The 16346-nt window shown below is 37.3% G+C and overlaps 3 protein-coding genes across 3 annotated transcripts; all 3 read left to right on the top strand.

Moving 5' to 3' along the window:
• The first annotated feature begins 3924 nt into the window (after window positions 1-3924).
• LOC147940316 (uncharacterized) lies at window positions 3925-11602 on the top strand. Its single transcript, XM_087463282.1, has 11 exons — window positions 3925-4184; window positions 4410-4451; window positions 8591-9110; window positions 9200-9406; window positions 9467-9556; window positions 9628-9735; window positions 9828-10079; window positions 10166-10204; window positions 10286-10591; window positions 10705-11127; window positions 11207-11602. The coding sequence occupies exons 3-11, from the start codon at window positions 8601-8603 to the stop codon at window positions 11483-11485; spliced, it is 2214 nt and encodes a 737-aa protein (XP_087319408.1). The 5' UTR covers window positions 3925-4184; window positions 4410-4451; window positions 8591-8600; the 3' UTR covers window positions 11486-11602.
• On the top strand, window positions 4670-6653 carry LOC104709702 (uncharacterized). The gene is made up of 5 exons (XM_087461259.1): window positions 4670-4701; window positions 4789-6115; window positions 6157-6222; window positions 6336-6443; window positions 6528-6653. The coding sequence occupies exons 1-5, from the start codon at window positions 4670-4672 to the stop codon at window positions 6651-6653; spliced, it is 1659 nt and encodes a 552-aa protein (XP_087317385.1).
• On the top strand, window positions 6528-8599 carry LOC147940317 (uncharacterized). The gene is made up of 7 exons (XM_087461258.1): window positions 6528-7153; window positions 7226-7510; window positions 7791-7808; window positions 7907-8021; window positions 8082-8370; window positions 8462-8532; window positions 8591-8599. The coding sequence occupies exons 1-7, from the start codon at window positions 6873-6875 to the stop codon at window positions 8597-8599; spliced, it is 1068 nt and encodes a 355-aa protein (XP_087317384.1). The 5' UTR covers window positions 6528-6872.
• Window positions 11603-16346: the final 4744 nt, after the last annotated feature.

Below are 16346 nucleotides of genomic sequence, written 5' to 3'. Positions count from 1 at the left end.
AAGATGCTGAAGAAGGTTGACACTTGTCCAAAATGCAAGTCTTCAAGATGGAAGACCAATATGCACACTGGGGAAGTCAAGAAGGGTGTTCCACAGAAGGTTTTGAGGTAGTTTCCTATAATCCCTCGTCTGAAAAGGATGTTCAGATTGGAGAAAGTGGTTGCGGATTTGAGATGGCATTTCAATAACAAGAGCACTGACGGAAAATTGCGCCATCCAGTAGACTCACTGACATGGAAGTCAATGAATGACAAGTATCCTTCTTTCGCAGCTGAGGAGAGGAACTTGCGACTGGGGCTCTCTACTGATGGGTTTAACCCCTTCAACATGAAGAACAACCGATACAGTAGTTGGCCTTTGTTGCTGGTTAATTATAACATGGCTCCTGACTTATGTATGAAGGAGCAAAACATCATGCTTAGTTTCTTGATTCTGGGACCGCACCAACCTGGTAATAGTATAGATGTTTACTTAGAACCTCTTATAGAAGATTTAAATCATTTGTAGTCTAAAGGCGAGATAACTTACGATGCATTTAGTAAAACAACTTTTACGTTGAGGGCAATGCTCCTTTGGACCATAAGTGATTTCCCAGCATATGGAAATCTTGCTGGTTGTAAAGTAAAAGGTAAGATGGGTTGTCCTATATGTGGGAAGCACACAGATAGTTTGTGGCTGAGTCATAGTAGGAAGCATGTATATATATGCCAACGAAAAAGTTTGTCTCCGTTACATAGTTTTCGAGGAAAGAAGAGTTGGTTTGATGGTAAAGGAGAGCATGGAACAAAGGGAAGGATACTCACGGGTAAAAATATTTCCTTACTACTGAGAAACGACAAGAATGATTTTGGTAATAGAAAAGAGACTGGGAAAAAGAGATCTAGAGCTGCTTGTGACATACCATCTGATATCGAAGATGAATACAGTGCATCTGATGATGAAGAAGAAGACTTAGCAGAAAAAGATGAAGAGGAGTTATCTAGATGGAAGAAAAGATCAATATTCTTCACGTTGCCTTATTGGGAGGTATGTAAAATACTTACAACTGACTTTCAACTGATTGCTCTATTATATGCTTTGTCTTGACAAGGTGCTCCCGGTAAGTCATAACATAGACGTGATGCATGTGAAGAGAAATGTGGCTGCAAGCTTGATTGCCACATTGTTACATTGTGGCAATTCAAAGGATGGATTAAAAGCTAGGAAGGACCTCGAAACTCTTGGTATCAGGAAAGATTTGCATTTAAAAGCTCACGGTAAAAGGACACTACTTCCCGCAGGTCCTTGGTCTTTGTCAAAGTCAAAAAAGAAAATATTCTGTAAGCGGCTCTTTGACTTTAAAGGTCCGGATGGCTATTGCTCTAACATATCTACTTGTGTATCATTAGATGAGTATAAAGTGATGGGACTCAAATATCATGATTTGATGTAGTGAAGGTGCCTAATGCCAAGGTTTGGAGGCCTAATTCTGCTATTGAGTGTATGGAGAATGCTATTGGTACCACTATAGCATGGCCTAAAAAAAAAGTTGTCATCATTTGATGTCGAGTAAGAACCGTCTGATTTTCTACTTTCGTTGTTGTGGCAAATCAGACTTGTGTTCTTTGTTTGGGATTTATGGAATTGAATCGTATGCTCATTGTTGGGAAATAACAATGTCTCTTTGGTCTAATTGATCTTGATGTTGCGCTTTGCTTTTGCACTGCACTTAAACTTAGCATTCTTGGCATCACCATCGACACTCCTATTCACCTTAACTTGGCCCTTGACGCCTGTGGACGAACCCTTCCCGATGGATTTCGCTGCCCAACATAGTTACAATGTATTCATATTTTCTATGTATGTTTTCGATCTGGTTTTGTGACTTTTCTTTAACATCCAAATTCATGCCTAAGCAATTCACGAATAAGATTAAGACTTTTATGATGATGTGATAAAAAATATAATAATTTAAAACATGATGTTATATATATTTGTTCAAAGAGAAAAAGTAATACAAAAGGAAATACTGTTTTTAAAGGAAAATGTCAATATCACATAATACTCTGGACGGTAATTATAGCTTAATTGTCTGAATCGAACTCACTACCCAAGTGTTTCTAACAGCATTTAATTAAAGAACATAATAACTTAGTAGCATAATAAAAAAATATAAATTACAAAATATAATGAACAACCCTATAAAAGAATCGGTAATTTAAAATATATGTTAAATATACTGCAAATAATTTAAAGTATCATTTATATACTGGTTGCCAAATAAATTAACTGTCAACTGATTTAAAAATGTTAACTATGATATTTCACAGTAAATAATTGACAGTTTAAAAATGTTAATGATATAGAACAATTATGCATACAAGTTTTTATAATCGAAACGAGAAGGATAAAGCCAATAAATTTAGAAAGCTAGACTTTTTCTGGTCAGAAAAAATCCAAATTACTAATTTACAAACAAAATCGTCAGCTAAATCACATGACTACACATGGGACTTATGAGTAATTATTGAACATATATGCATCGATTCTTATTTAAAGCTTGTTTTGGTAACAATGTTCAATTTTGATTTCAAATTGTGCAAAATCCATAAAATCTTTATACGCCAATTCATTTTTGTTTTTTTGAACAACTACGCCAATTCATTTGATGCGAAATTATACAACCACCACCCACGTACCCCCATGATTGAAATGAAATATATATCTTTACCACATAAGAAAACACAGATCCATTGACTACTGTTACTTAAATGTACATTCCTTTGATAATTCCTCAAAATTATATAGTAATGACAGCTTTAATTAACAGACCAGCCCCTTACAATCCTAATATAAATAGATGATCAATCTCTTCATTTATCTTCACCACTCTCTTTAGCAACATTTCTTTCATTAGAACTTCTTATCTAAAATTGAAATATATACTTCGAGAGATGGCTTCAAAAAGCTGTCATTTTTCTCACATTTAACATCCTCTTCTTCACGTTGACCACCGCGTGTGGTGGTGGCTGCAGTCCAGTCCCTAAACCCAAGCCTAAGCCAAAGCCTACTCCCAGCCATTCCTCCACTGGAAGCTGCCCAAGAGACACTCTCAAGCTCGGTGTTTGCGCCAATGTCCTCAAGGATCTTCTCAAAATCGAGTTAGGCACACCACCAGTCAAGCCTTGCTGCTCGCTCCTCAACGGTTTGGTTGATCTTGTGGCCGCAGCTTGTCTCTGCACAGCCCTAAAGGCTAATGTTTTAGGCATTAATCTTAATGTTCCTATCTCTCTTAGCCTTCTTCTCAATGTTTGTGGCAAGAAGTTCCCTTCTGGCTTTGTATGTGCTTAATTGATTCTCTATCCAGTATCCACCCTTTGATTGGTTATAATGTTTTTATCTTTTTTTGTTGTTTTTTTTATCTCTGATTAAGATTCTTTGAATTCTCCTATTTTCAGTTGTTAATTGAATAAATGTTGATTCTACTTGTTTTGATGTATCCATAGCAAATCAATTTGTTCATTCATATTATTAAGGTTAATAATCAGCCTATTGTTTCCGCTTTTATCCTTAAAGAATCATGTGATCCAAAGAGCATGCTGACCTAATATATCTATCTAAATACATCAATTAGATTAATGTAACCTGGAATTTTAATTTTATGAAAATTAACAATATAATATAGCGACATCTTGTTAAATTTTCATCCATTACGTCTGATGGGTTTGATACATTAGAATCGTACATTTTTTAACTTAGAAACCAATTATTAAGAAATCTATCCATGTTCCTTAAATACTAATATATATCTTAAAACTAAAATGATAGTATCACTACAAGAAAAACGCTTATTAATAGCACATAAAGATAGCACGGTTTTCGTAACTGCTATGGTTGATTTTGATTATCATATAATGGTATTTTCTAAACGCAGTGATAGAAATCGGATAAGCGGGAGGCTAAAAATTAGAAACCCGCGAACACTTAGACATTTTCCCCTTTTCACTTAGACATTTCCCCATTTCTCAAAACCTAAACATTTCCCCCTTTTCACTTAGCTCGTCAAACCTGCGATTCTCTTTCTCACAGCCACTTTTTCAATTTCTTCCTTCTTAATCACTCACAATATCCATCGATTTTGGGACTGAGGCCGTGTAAACCACTCAAAGTATCAATTGATTTCGGGACTGAGACTCCAATCGAAGGTATGAAATCTCTCAATTGAATGTCGCCCCTCAATCGAATGTTATTTTGAGCTATTTATGTGTTCTCTAAATGTTTGAAAGTTTCGATTTTTAGGGTTTTGATGTGAATGTTTTGATTTTGAGGGTTTTCGAGTTTTAGCAAAATTGGAGATTGGAAAATACACAAATATTGGTTTTGAAAGTTTGGATATTTACGATTTTAGTTGTATTGTCGATTGTTTTCAGGGGATTCAAGCTACTCTTTTGGTAATTGTATTCACCCGACAGGTCAGTACAATATTGTGGCTTTCCCTCTTTTGTTTGGTGGTTGAATTATGATTCTCTTAAGTAGTACACTGTTGTGACTTTGTGTTTGTCTGGTCTTGCATATGAACTATATGCTTAGTTGTTTGTTTTGTTAAACATAGCTTTATATTTGGTGATTTGTCTTAGCTATATTTGTTTGAATTGTTGTATTAAATGTTTTACTAAGGTAAGAACATAAAATGGTGGACAAGGCATGGGTACATTTGTGCAGGTATGGAGTTTAATTTTATAGTTTGGTTTGATTGTGAGACTGTATAGTTTTAGACATAATTCGGGTTTTTAATATTCTGAAATAAAGAGCTGATCCTGCGTATGAGAGAGGTGCTTGGAGTTTTGTTCGCTCTGTGTCTGCGGCATTAGGAGACACGAACATCATTGTATGTCCATGCATCGACTGTCGTAATGTAGATCGTCATGAGATCAGTGAAGTAGTCGGCCATCTTGTAACAAGAGGAATAGATGAGATTTACAAGCTACAAACAGATTGGTATTATCATGGAGAAGTTACTTCAGGGAATCTGGGTGAAGAAAAGAAGCATCATTGGAGTGATGAAATTAATGATTTATATAGAGCTGCGGAAAATATAGATTCAGATATGGTTAGTAAGGATGACTTGGGTGAGATTGCAGATGTTGAAGACAAGAAAGAAGTTGAGTTCCTTGCTAAGCTTCGAGATGCTGAAACACCACTATATGGAAGCTGTGAAAATCATAGCAAGCTATCTGCTATTGTGTCACTTTTTAGACTGAAGACACAAAATGGATGGTCTGACAAGAGTTTCAATGATCTGCTTGAGACATTGCCTGGAATGTTGCCTGCAGATAATGTCCTCTATACATCTTTATACGAGGTGAAAATATTCTTGAAGTCGTTTGATATGGGCTATGAAAACATTCATGCTTGTGTAAATGATTGTTGTCTGTTCAGAAAGAAGTACAAGAAGCTTCAAAATTGTCCAAAATGCAATACCTCACGATGGAAGATTAACCTGCAAACTGGTGAAATAAAGAAAGGTGTCCCTCAGAAAGCTTTGCGGTATTTTCCGATCATCCCACGGTTAAAAAGAATGTTCAGATCGGAGGAAATGGCAAAGGATCTAAGATGGCATTTTAATCACAAGAGCAGTGATGGAAAACTGCGTCACCCTGTAGATTCTGTGACGTGGGATCAAATGAATGATAAATATCCAGTTTTTGCTGCTGAAGAAAGGAATATAAGGCTTGGACTTTCCAAAGATGGATTTAATCCATTCGACATGAACAATAATAGGTATAGTTGTTGGCCTGTTCTGTTAGTAAATTATAATTTGCCTCCTCACCTATGTATGAAGAAAGAAAACATCATGCTTACTCTACTTATTCCTGGTCCACAACAGCCTGGAAATAGTACTGATATATACTTAGAACCCCTTATTGATGATATGTGTCATCTCTGGAACAAGGGAGAGTTAGCATATGATGCCTATAGTAAAACTAATTTTACTTTAAAGGCAATGCTTCTTTGGACCATTAGTGATTTTCCTACATATGGAAATCTTATTGGATGTAAAGTGAAGGGTAAAATGGGATGCCCTGTGTGTGGGAAACACACAGATAGTACTTGGTTGAAGTTCTGCAGGAAGCATGTATATATATGTCATAAAAAGGATTTGCCACCAATACACAGATTGAGACAAGAAGTCATGGTTTGATGGAAAACTTGAACATGGGAGAAAACGTCGGGTATTATCAGGTCTAGATATATCCAGAATTCTGAAAAATTTCAGAAATGATTTTGGAATTGCTAAGAAATCTAGTAGGAAGAGAAAAAATCATGATTGAGTTGGGTTAGAATCTAATGGTGAGGATGTAACTAGTGAATCAGAGGAGGATGAGGAAGAAGTTGAAATAGACGAGGATGAGTTATCAAGATGGAAGAAACGGTCAATATTTTTCAGTCTGCCGTATTGGGAGGTATGACCAAATGTTACATCTTGTAATCAATATTTTCTATTTAACTTGTATTGAACTCTGACATTGATAGTTTTTTCTTCTCAGGAACTACCAGTACGACATAATTTGGATGTAATGCATGTAGAGAAAAATGTGGCTTCAAGTACTGTATCTACATTGTTACATTGTGGAAAATCAAAGGATGGTCTGAATGCTCGTAAGGATTTGTAAGTGCTTGGTATTAGGAAAGATTTGCATCCTAGGATCCATTGAAAAAGAACATACCTTCCGGCAGCACCTTGGTCTTTATCCAAGACAGAGAAAAAAATATTTTGTAAGTGTCTTATTGGATTTAAAGGTCCTAATGGGTATTGTTCAAATATATCAAGGGGAGTTTCACTAGAGGACTGCAAGATTATTGGACTCAAATCACATGATTATCATGTGTTGATGCAGCAACTTCTTCCAGTTGCAATTAGAGGTCTATTACCTAAAGGTCCCAGGATTGCAATTTCAAGGATATGCACATTCTTCAACCATTTATGTCAGCGAGTTATTGATAGGGAACAACTGTTGGTAATGGAAAAAGATATTGTGGAAACTCTCTGCATGTTTGAACGGTTTTTTCCTCCAAGCTTCTTCGATATTATGGTGCACTTGATAGTTCATCTTGGAAGGGAAGCTAGACTTGGTGGACCTGTCCATTTTAGATGGATGTACCCATTTGAAAGGTTAGTATACTATTTTGTGATGTTGTTACAAATTTCTTATGTGATGTTGCTTATCTTACTTGTTTTGCATAGGTACATGAAAGTTCTAAAAGATTTTGTAAGAAACCCAGCAACACCAGAAGGGTGTATAGCTGAGTCTTACCTTGCAGAAGAATGCATGCAGTTTTGCAATAACTTTCTGAAAAAGACCACCAACGTTGAGGCAAAACCAGAAAGAAATATTGAGTATGAGAACAAGTCTATTCTAGTGGGTCGTCCAATCTTTGCAGCTACACCAATTACTCTTACGGAAATGGACATGAAAATAGCACATGTGGTTGTCATTCACAATATGGCTATTGTAGATCCTTTTGTAGAGTAAGTATCTCTGCAATATACTTTAAATTATTAAATAATTAAGAGTACATGAATATATACTGATGCACGCTTTTTAATGATTCTGAAGCATGCACTTACAATATCTCCAAGACACAAATGCAAGATGCAGACGTTATGCAACATTTTTATGGAGTTTGCATAATCAGAAATTTGCATCTTGGTTGAAAGAGGAGGCATTTTTAAATTGAGCTTATGTTGTTTATGGGATTTCTAGTTTACAACTCGTTATGTGTTTGACTTATTTGTTTAATTTTGGTAGGTTTCTATGGATTCTAAAGTACATAAAGAAACACTTAAGTGATTTGCCTATGGTCCACGTTGTACTGCAAGATCATATACTGGTTATATAGTGAATGGACAACGGTTTCATACTAGCTCAGTTGATAGGCAAACTCAGAACAGTGGAGTTTTTTATGAGGCAATTGCCATGTGTAGATCCAGTGCAAAAGATACTGCACATGTCGCTGATTGGGTTTCATACTACAGAACAGTTAGTGATATTATTCTGTTAGATTATCATGCGTTATGTGTTCCTTTATTCCGATGTTAGTGGGCAGTTAGAGGTAATGGAGTAAAAGTAGAAGATGGGTTCACGCTTGTTAACCTGAATCAGAGTCAGGTCTCCTTTCTAAAGGATCCTTATATATTAGCCTCTCAAGCCAAACAAATATTTTATTCAAGAGACAATGAATCATCCAATTGGTATGTTGTTATGAGGGGTCCATCAAGAAGATATAGTGAGGAAGATGTTGAAGATGCAGATCTTGGATTATTGCCATCAGTTGCGGATATTGATGTTGACATGGAGGAAGCTCAAAATGCTAGGACTGATTGTGAAGGCATATATGTGTGAATACTTCTTTGTCTGATTTATATATGCTTTAAGTCTATGCTTTAATTCTATGCTTTGTCTGTTTTATATGCTTTAAGTCTATGCTTTAATTCTATATGCTTGGTCTGTTTTATATGCTTTAAGTCTATGCTTTAATTCTATATGCTTGGTCTGTTTTATATGTTTTAAGTCTATGCTTTAATTCAGCGTGTTCATTGTCATTTCAGGTGAATTAATATGGCCCCAAATAAGAAGACAAAAGGAAAAAAGAAGAAGGTTGAGGACAATGACGAGCCAGAGTTTGTTTGTACTGTCGAACCTAAAAGTTTAGAACCAGATGGACAGACAGATCTGCAATCACAACATATGGAAGGACCAGATCATGAAGTGAACAAGGAACAACCTGACGAACAGGTTGTTGCGGGATTGAATGAGGAAGAACCTGAAGGTGAGGTTGATGCGGGATTGAATGAGGAAGAACCTGAAGGTGGGGTTGAATTATCTGGAGAGCATGATTGTAGGCCTAAGAAAAAACAGAGAGGACTAACAAGGATGAAATACATAGCTAAGGATCCCAATACTCAGGAACATTTTCAATTCACTGAAATGGGAGAGCCTTATGGTCGGGGGTCGGTTAAGCTGTCATCATACTTAGGTACATTGGTAAGAGAGCATGTACCTATCATTATTGAAGGCTCAAGGAAAGTAAGTGAAGAACTGAGAACGGTTTTATGGAAATCAGTTCAGGTATCGTTGTCGTTATATTTTTAACTCGTTATTATATTTATCTTAAAAACTCCATGTCTATGAAATGGGATGTTTTTAAATGAATGCAGGCAAGGTTCGATGTCGATGAGGACTATCAAAAGGTTGCATTGCAAAAGCAAATGGGATGTATATGGAGAGCATATAAAGCACGAATTGTTCAAAAGATTAATAATACAGCTAAGACAAACCAACAAAGGATGAATCTACGCCCAAAAAACATTTCTCCAACAGAATGGCGCAAATTTGTCAAATTCAAAACAAGTCAAGCCTTTAAGGTATTACCTTGTGTTAACGTATATTAATTACATAGTAGACTATTAACATTCTTATGGTAGGTCGTGAGTGATCAATATAAGAAACGAAGGAGCATGCAGATTCCTCATACTTGTAGCCGTAAAGGGATGGTTAGACTCGCTGAAGAAATGGTAAGTTTTTAATAACATTTATAATATTGCTTATATTACTATTCATAACACCCTATTCGTTTGATACATAGAAAGATGAAAGCTCAGATCCATCTGAAGTCACAAGACTAAAGGTGTGGGTCAAGTCGCGTACCAAGAAAGATGGTACACCCGTGAATACAAATGCAACGGCAAAGTTTGTAAGTTGTCGAGTTTTATTTAAATGATTTATGCATTTTGGATTTACTACATGTCGTATGTTTTCAATTTGTTTTTATGTCTTTATTTGTAGAGAAAAGCAGTTGAACTAGTTGATACCCAGCCTCAATCGAATTCAACAAATCCTAAAGATGATCTCCTTTCACAACTACTAGGCACGAATAATCCTGGGAGGCTAAGGGCAATGGGGAGAGGCATGAGTATGTCCAAGTTAGCTTGTTTCCAAGTTAAGAACAAGACTATGGCTGAAATGCAAGAGAAACAAGTTCTATTGCTACAAACAGTAAAAGAACTACGAGAGGAGATTGCCGAAATTAAAAAAAAAGTAAGCAAAAATTTTACACTTACAACTACGACTACCATATATTTGTTTATTTCAATACCTACTTTAATCATTAAAACACATTACAGAAACACGAGCCTGAAGTCGGTGAGAACTCAGCTGCAAGAGTAAGTACTTCATGAGGATTTTACATTGTATTTCAAACTTTTCTGCATCCGACTCATGAATCTGATAATTTTTTTTTGTAGACTGTTTACAGAAGAAAATCCCAACCAAAATGTGTGTTGGCTGATTGGGCTGGTACTGATGAAAATGTTGCTGAGGGTCTTGTTCTTTCAACAGATCCAACTGACTTTGTTAATGACATCCCTTTAGGCCCTAATCATGTTAAAGTTTTGGTTGAAACGGCTATCAAACCAGATGCGTATCTATGGAGACCTGCAATTAATGTGTTCAACATTGAGCAAGCTGTTGGGTTACTAATAGCATGGCCTGACCATAAATGTGTTATTTTGGATCAGGGGATCGAAACGGATGAAGACATTGCGCCTAAGGTATAGTCTCATATGTCTAAGAACATTAGTTATACTTAATAAGTTTGATTACCTTTGCATTTTTCCTTTTTTTGCTTATCAAAATGAGGATTTTATATGCATGTGTTTGACAGAGCCCAACCACAAACCCATCGAACAAATGCAAACTCTTGCATTTGTCTAAAAAGGATGAAGTAGTTGCTGAAGGCCGTTGGCAATCTCAAGATCCAAAAGCATTGGTTAATGGACTTCTTCTCGGACCACATGCTGTTAAAGTATTTGTGGATGTCTTATTACAACCTGATACATTTCTATGGAGGCCTACAATCGAAACAAAATACTTAGTGGATATGTCTTTTGTTGCATGGCCGGCTCATGCAGTTGTATTTGAAAATACCTCAAATGCATCTAGCCAAAAATCTGCAATGCATACTTCTACCACAATTGATCAAGACGAAGGTGTAAAGTCTCATGCAACTGTTCCAGATGTCCGTCCACATAAATCTCCTATGAAGAAAAATAAACAACCGGCAAAATCCCCAGTTAGGAAATCTGAGGTAATTTTTCTTTGTTTTAGATGATCTGAAACTGATATAGTTTACTCTATGACCTTTAGTAATAACTTGTATTTTGCAGCGACACAATCCACCTATAGTTGTTAAAGAAAATCAGAAGTGCAAGCTGATGGATGTAACAGGATTGAAGCGGGTTGTTGCCGAAGGACGCTGGGCTTCAAACAACCCTGACCAAACTGTCCACTTTGTTCCCTTGGGGAAAAATGCAGTTAGAGTTTGGGTAGATATTGTGAAGGTGAACAATGCTGCAGTTTGGAGGCCATGTTCAGAAATAGAGAGTATGGAAGATGCATTAGGAACATCTATTGCATGGCCAGAAGACAAAGTCATCATGTGTTAAACATGAAGTACTTTAGTAGCTTGTTATGTTGTGTGTTTTGGATTGACTGTGACATTGTGTTGAATGCTTTTGGTTGAATGTTTTTGGTTGAATGAATGAATGGATTCAGAAAACAAACAGGCTTTTTGGTTCAATATTGTCCACTTTCAATATCATTCATAATAATGCCATAAAAAGTACTAAATCTTTAACAGCCAAAAATAACAGTCATGAAAACACATATAATAGCATACACAGTACTGCAATAAATACCAATATAGCAGAAAACAATTATGCCATAACATAACTTATTACAGCACACAAAATCCTGCTATATATTTACGGATTATGAAAAAATATTAAAGCTATGGAAGAAGTTACTATATTATAACGTAATAAAAAACTGCAATGGTAGACGGAACCTATCATAGCATACAATAAAAAACGCTATACTATATGTCAGACCTAAGATAGCTGTCGAGAACATAACATTTATGAAAACGCCGTCAAACATCTATTATAGCGTTAATCGTGTGCTATTAATAAGCGTTTTTCTTGTAGTGTATACAAAAAATTTAGATTAACTGATTAATCCATCAATGACCAAATTGATTTTGAACTGAAACTTATGTTATCTCAAAGAGAATTGTGCAAAATACGCAAATGCCATTTTGTTTTAGGTTCGATTCATAGAAAATCAACTGTTAACTAATAAATCCCTACGGTGAAAAGCTGGCCAGAGACATCACAAAGCTTCCCACAAAATCTCGTGCCGATCAGAAACCAGACGAGACTATGATCTCTGTTACAATCCTCGATGGTCCTAACTCTTGTCTGAGAAAACGTGTCTCACGAAACTTTGACAACAATTTGATATGTCGAAACTGTTTCCTCAAAAACCCTAACGATTCTGCTCCTTCTACTTCTCCTTAAGATAAAGTGTTGTTGATCTCTTTCTCTTCTCCTTCACACCAAACCGACCAAGGCTCACTCTCTCTCTTTCTCTTAGAATCCAGTGTCGACAATCCACAAAAAGGAGAAGGAGGCATTACTTTTAGAAAGACTACTAGGGTTGTTGGTTTACTTAGATCAAACCAGAATTTAATTAAACTGAAATAAATTAAAATCTACTCTTTTGCTTTAACCAATACAACCCAAAATATAATCCCGGAACACGGATGTTCCAATTCTCTCCCACCTACAAGGATTCATCTTCGAATCCCGCAACACCGTCCATCCGCTAATGACCTCTGTGCTACCGTCACCACGGCCGCAAATCCTCCGAGCGGACTGAACAACGTCAGTCATGGTTTCCCCATGCAACTGTCGCAAAGACCCGTACACTCCCGTGACCCAACGGTCCTGAAAACCCTGACCCCACTGGTCAGCACAACCCAAAACCCGATATCACTCCTGACCTCCGAGGTCTACATCCAGTCACTATGCTCATATCCATGTCCTAGACATTTTTGCTCCCTCACTCATACATTCTCAGGTCGCAACCTCCGAACAGCACCGCCTGATCTCTGAGACCGTCGTCCTCGAGCCATACCGTCTGACTCTTGGATCGTCACCCTTGAGATCTCGGTACCAGAAGAACTACTCATCTCCTCCGGGGAACTAAATATCTCCTCTGCCGCTCTCGGAGTCGCAACCCCTCAAGCCTGCGGTGCACCAGGGGGACTAATCATCCCCTCAAGAGAACTAAGCATCTCCTCTGGAGAACTACTCATCTCTCCTGGAGAACTAATCATCTCTCCGTGAGCAAACAAGTCATAACGTCTATAAGCATCTCCCGACCAGAACTACCTCATGTGGTTTGCGTAAAACATCGCAATGTCCTACCAACCACCATATTCCCTCACCGGAATATCACCACCACCATGACCAATCTTCAGGCCAATTCTAAAACATCCCAACCACTCGGGTGTTTACACACGTCCTTTCCAAAAATAGACAACTTTTTCTAACTATTCAAAGAACTTTCTATTTTTGCAACTGCACTTTCAAAAAATAGCAAAGCTCTAACTCCCATAAAACTTTCAACTTTTAGAAACTTTCAATTTACTGAAACTTTCCATTTCCAGAATCGCATAATCCCTTATCCATTCCACATAAAGATTCCATAAGAACTAATCATCTTATTAAATCCTCTCCAACAACATTGTCAGTCCCAATCTTAACTTTTCGGAAACCTATTTCCAACACATCTACTTTCACAAATCACCGCCAATAGTACTTCCCAATACCGGCGTGATCCCCTACTTTCCAACAACTTGTCAATAGCCAACTGCACTTCCCGCATAGAAGCTAAAAACACTACACGACTAACAACACACAAAACAACTTACCGTGGAATCTCATTAAAGGCTCAAAGAGGATGATACTAGGACTCCATACAACATACAAATTGACTAAATACTCATAATCAATTCCATCACACAATATCATGCATCAAACAACAGGAAAATAATTCAACCAATTAAATTCCTAAACCATCCTTAACCCACCCAAGAACCCTAAGGGCACTGATACCAAACTGAAACAACTCGACCCATTTTTTTAAATAATAATAATATAATTAAATACCCCATAATATTTAATTAAAATCCAAACAATAAACCGACAACAAATCAACATGCACAGCAGAAGACAAACCAAACCAACTCCAATCATAACCAATATATACCAGCAACCTAGCATACTTCTAATATGGTTCCAACAACAAAATAACATAAACACAACACAAAAACCGAGACCCTAGATCATCCTCCTCCTCATCGCCATGATTCCATGCTACACATGCATTACCTTCACCACAAACACAATGAGATGCGTGAGTATTACCAGAAATACCCATTGAGGCGATTGTCCCATCTACAAGCTATACACACAAGCAAATCAAGAGTACAACTACAAATAAAACATAACAAACTAGTCATTGAACAGATCACCCAATAACACATTCACCACACCTACACATCATCACACACAACAAGTCATGAGCGGCTCAACAAGCTCCAACGCTGGGGCAAGGCAAGGGACAAGGCATACAAGTCCCTCAAGACAACTATTACGCACTTCATGAGTAAGTTTAGTTGCACTTCTCACAACACTGCTATCCCAATGCCCTCCCAAGATGTCATGCCAATACAGGGACATTTGTCTACACGTCTTGAGCCAACTCGCCGAGCACTTCACTCTCCAGCACGCCGGTCTGCTTACACGCCACGGACGCAGCGACCCTCTCCAGCTCGACCTCGACACTCTTCTCATGAGCCCCAGGAGAAAGCGAGAAGGTTGTTAAAGAAAGCCAAGAAGGGAACTTCATCAAGTCGCCCAGTCGAGCATCAACAAGGAGGTCCTTCTAAGCACCTACCTGAACCAGTGGTTGAGCAGCAACATGAGTCTCAGATCGAATATCAGACTATACCAGCGACTGAGGAGCAGAATGAGAATCAAGGTGACTTTCAGCCTACTGAGGTTGTTGTGCTAGTATCGGACCACGGTGAGTCTCGGGTCAACGACATACAGTGCGACGACCAGCAGAACATTGATCAGAACACGCAAACGGTTGAGCAGCATGTCGACCAAGCAGTTGAGGCCACTCCTACGCATCCTGAACAAGGCGAGGGACAAAGTCAGTACCACGCTCCTCCTTGGGCGAGCACCGAGTCCTTCTTCTACTACTGAGGTACTCCTACCATTCCTTTGTAAATACCATCTCATCCTTGCATTTTTGTTGTAATTCTCAAATCCTTCTTCAAATTTCTCTTACACAAGGGACTGTGTAATTTAAGTTTGGGGGAGGGTTTGAGATGATGTATCTGATGATGTTTTCTGTGATTCTTATTTCAAATTTTTTCATCATATCATGTTTGAGTATGTATTCATCTATTTGCATAGAAAAACCATAAAATTTTGAAAAATTTTCGAAAATTTCCACACTAAAAAAGAGTGTTCATATAGTTTGCATTTGCATATTAAGATTGAGTCTAGTGTTATTCATATAGGGCTGTTGCATTTAGCATAGGGGTTGATGATGATTGTAACCTTGTTATCAAGCTGAATTCAATAGGATAGGATCAAGGCCTTTGTTATTAGTTCTTTGATGCATATTGATTGAACTTGAAATGTAAGACTGAACCAGGCTTTGAATTCTCGAAATTGCATTCTAGTCTTGATTGAAACATGGTTTGAATTGACATCATTCCCTATCTATATGAACCTAATTCTGACTTGCAATTATCCTGCTATGCATTGAAGTTGAACTCATGGATACTATATACATACTTGGATTATCTTTCTCCTTTTTACCACCCTTGTTAATCCAAGTAGCTGATTCCCATCTTTGGAACAGTTTCCCGCACCCTTAACCAACCGTTCTTTCAAGCCAATTGTATTCTTGAGTGTGAGGCCTTTTCCGAGTTGAGCTTGTTAGAAAGTGTTAGGTTTTAGCCGACAAGAGTAAGATCCTGTGTAGTTCTAGTTTGCATTTTCTGGACTAGTAGGACTAGGTGAGAACTCGATTTTGCGTTTTGGGATTGGATTTGTACTGAAAAGAGAAAGAGTAAAAGAGAAAGAAAAAAGGTAAAGAGTCTTTAGGAAGGGAATGTGTTTTCAAGTTTTACAAGTCTAGTAACGGATGTGGGTTGTGCAATGTAAAAGTGTTATTGGTTCTGGGGCATAGAAAGAAAAATTTAGACAAAGAAGAGAAAGCAATACGCTTAAGAAGTCTAGAGTTCTAAGAAGAAAAGAAAGAGAACCATAGTGATAAAAAAAGTTTCCCATCCGCTAGATTGATATGAAGTAACCTCCTCCTAAGGCTAAGTGAAAAGAATGAGAGAATGGGTTTAAAAAGAGATATCGATGAAGGGTAGAG

Source organism: Camelina sativa, chromosome 8 (assembly GCF_030686135.1).
Source record: "Camelina sativa cultivar CO46 ecotype springtype chromosome 8, ASM3068613v1".
Lineage (NCBI taxonomy): Eukaryota > Viridiplantae > Streptophyta > Magnoliopsida > Brassicales > Brassicaceae > Camelina > Camelina sativa.
Note: the sequence above shows the minus strand (reverse complement) of the source record. Positions and strands in the feature narration are given on the sequence as shown.

What these genes read in the sequence shown, in the direction of transcription:
- LOC104709702 (XM_087461259.1), top strand. Translation starts at nt 4,670, where the DNA reads ATGGTGGACAAGGCATGGGTACATTTGTGCAG. An exon ending in TGAAGTTCTGCAGGAAGCAT is followed by an intron (nt 6,116 to 6,156) that starts GTATATATATGT and finishes ACCAATACACAG; the next exon opens with ATTGAGACAAGAAGTCATGG. An exon ending in AAAACGTCGGGTATTATCAG is followed by an intron (nt 6,223 to 6,335) that starts GTCTAGATATAT and finishes TCTAATGGTGAG; the next exon opens with GATGTAACTAGTGAATCAGA.
- LOC147940317 (XM_087461258.1), top strand. Translation starts at nt 6,873, where the DNA reads ATGCAGCAACTTCTTCCAGTTGCAATTAGAGGTCTATTACCTAAAGGT. An exon ending in TGGATGTACCCATTTGAAAG is followed by an intron (nt 7,154 to 7,225) that starts GTTAGTATACTA and finishes TGTTTTGCATAG; the next exon opens with GTACATGAAAGTTCTAAAAG. An exon ending in GGGTTTCATACTACAGAACA is followed by an intron (nt 8,022 to 8,081) that starts GTTAGTGATATT and finishes TTCCGATGTTAG; the next exon opens with TGGGCAGTTAGAGGTAATGG.
- LOC147940316 (XM_087463282.1), top strand. Translation starts at nt 8,601, where the DNA reads ATGGCCCCAAATAAGAAGACAAAAGGAAAAAAGAAGAAGGTTGAGGAC. An exon ending in TTAGACTCGCTGAAGAAATG is followed by an intron (nt 9,557 to 9,627) that starts GTAAGTTTTTAA and finishes TTTGATACATAG; the next exon opens with AAAGATGAAAGCTCAGATCC. An exon ending in CCCCAGTTAGGAAATCTGAG is followed by an intron (nt 11,128 to 11,206) that starts GTAATTTTTCTT and finishes TGTATTTTGCAG; the next exon opens with CGACACAATCCACCTATAGT.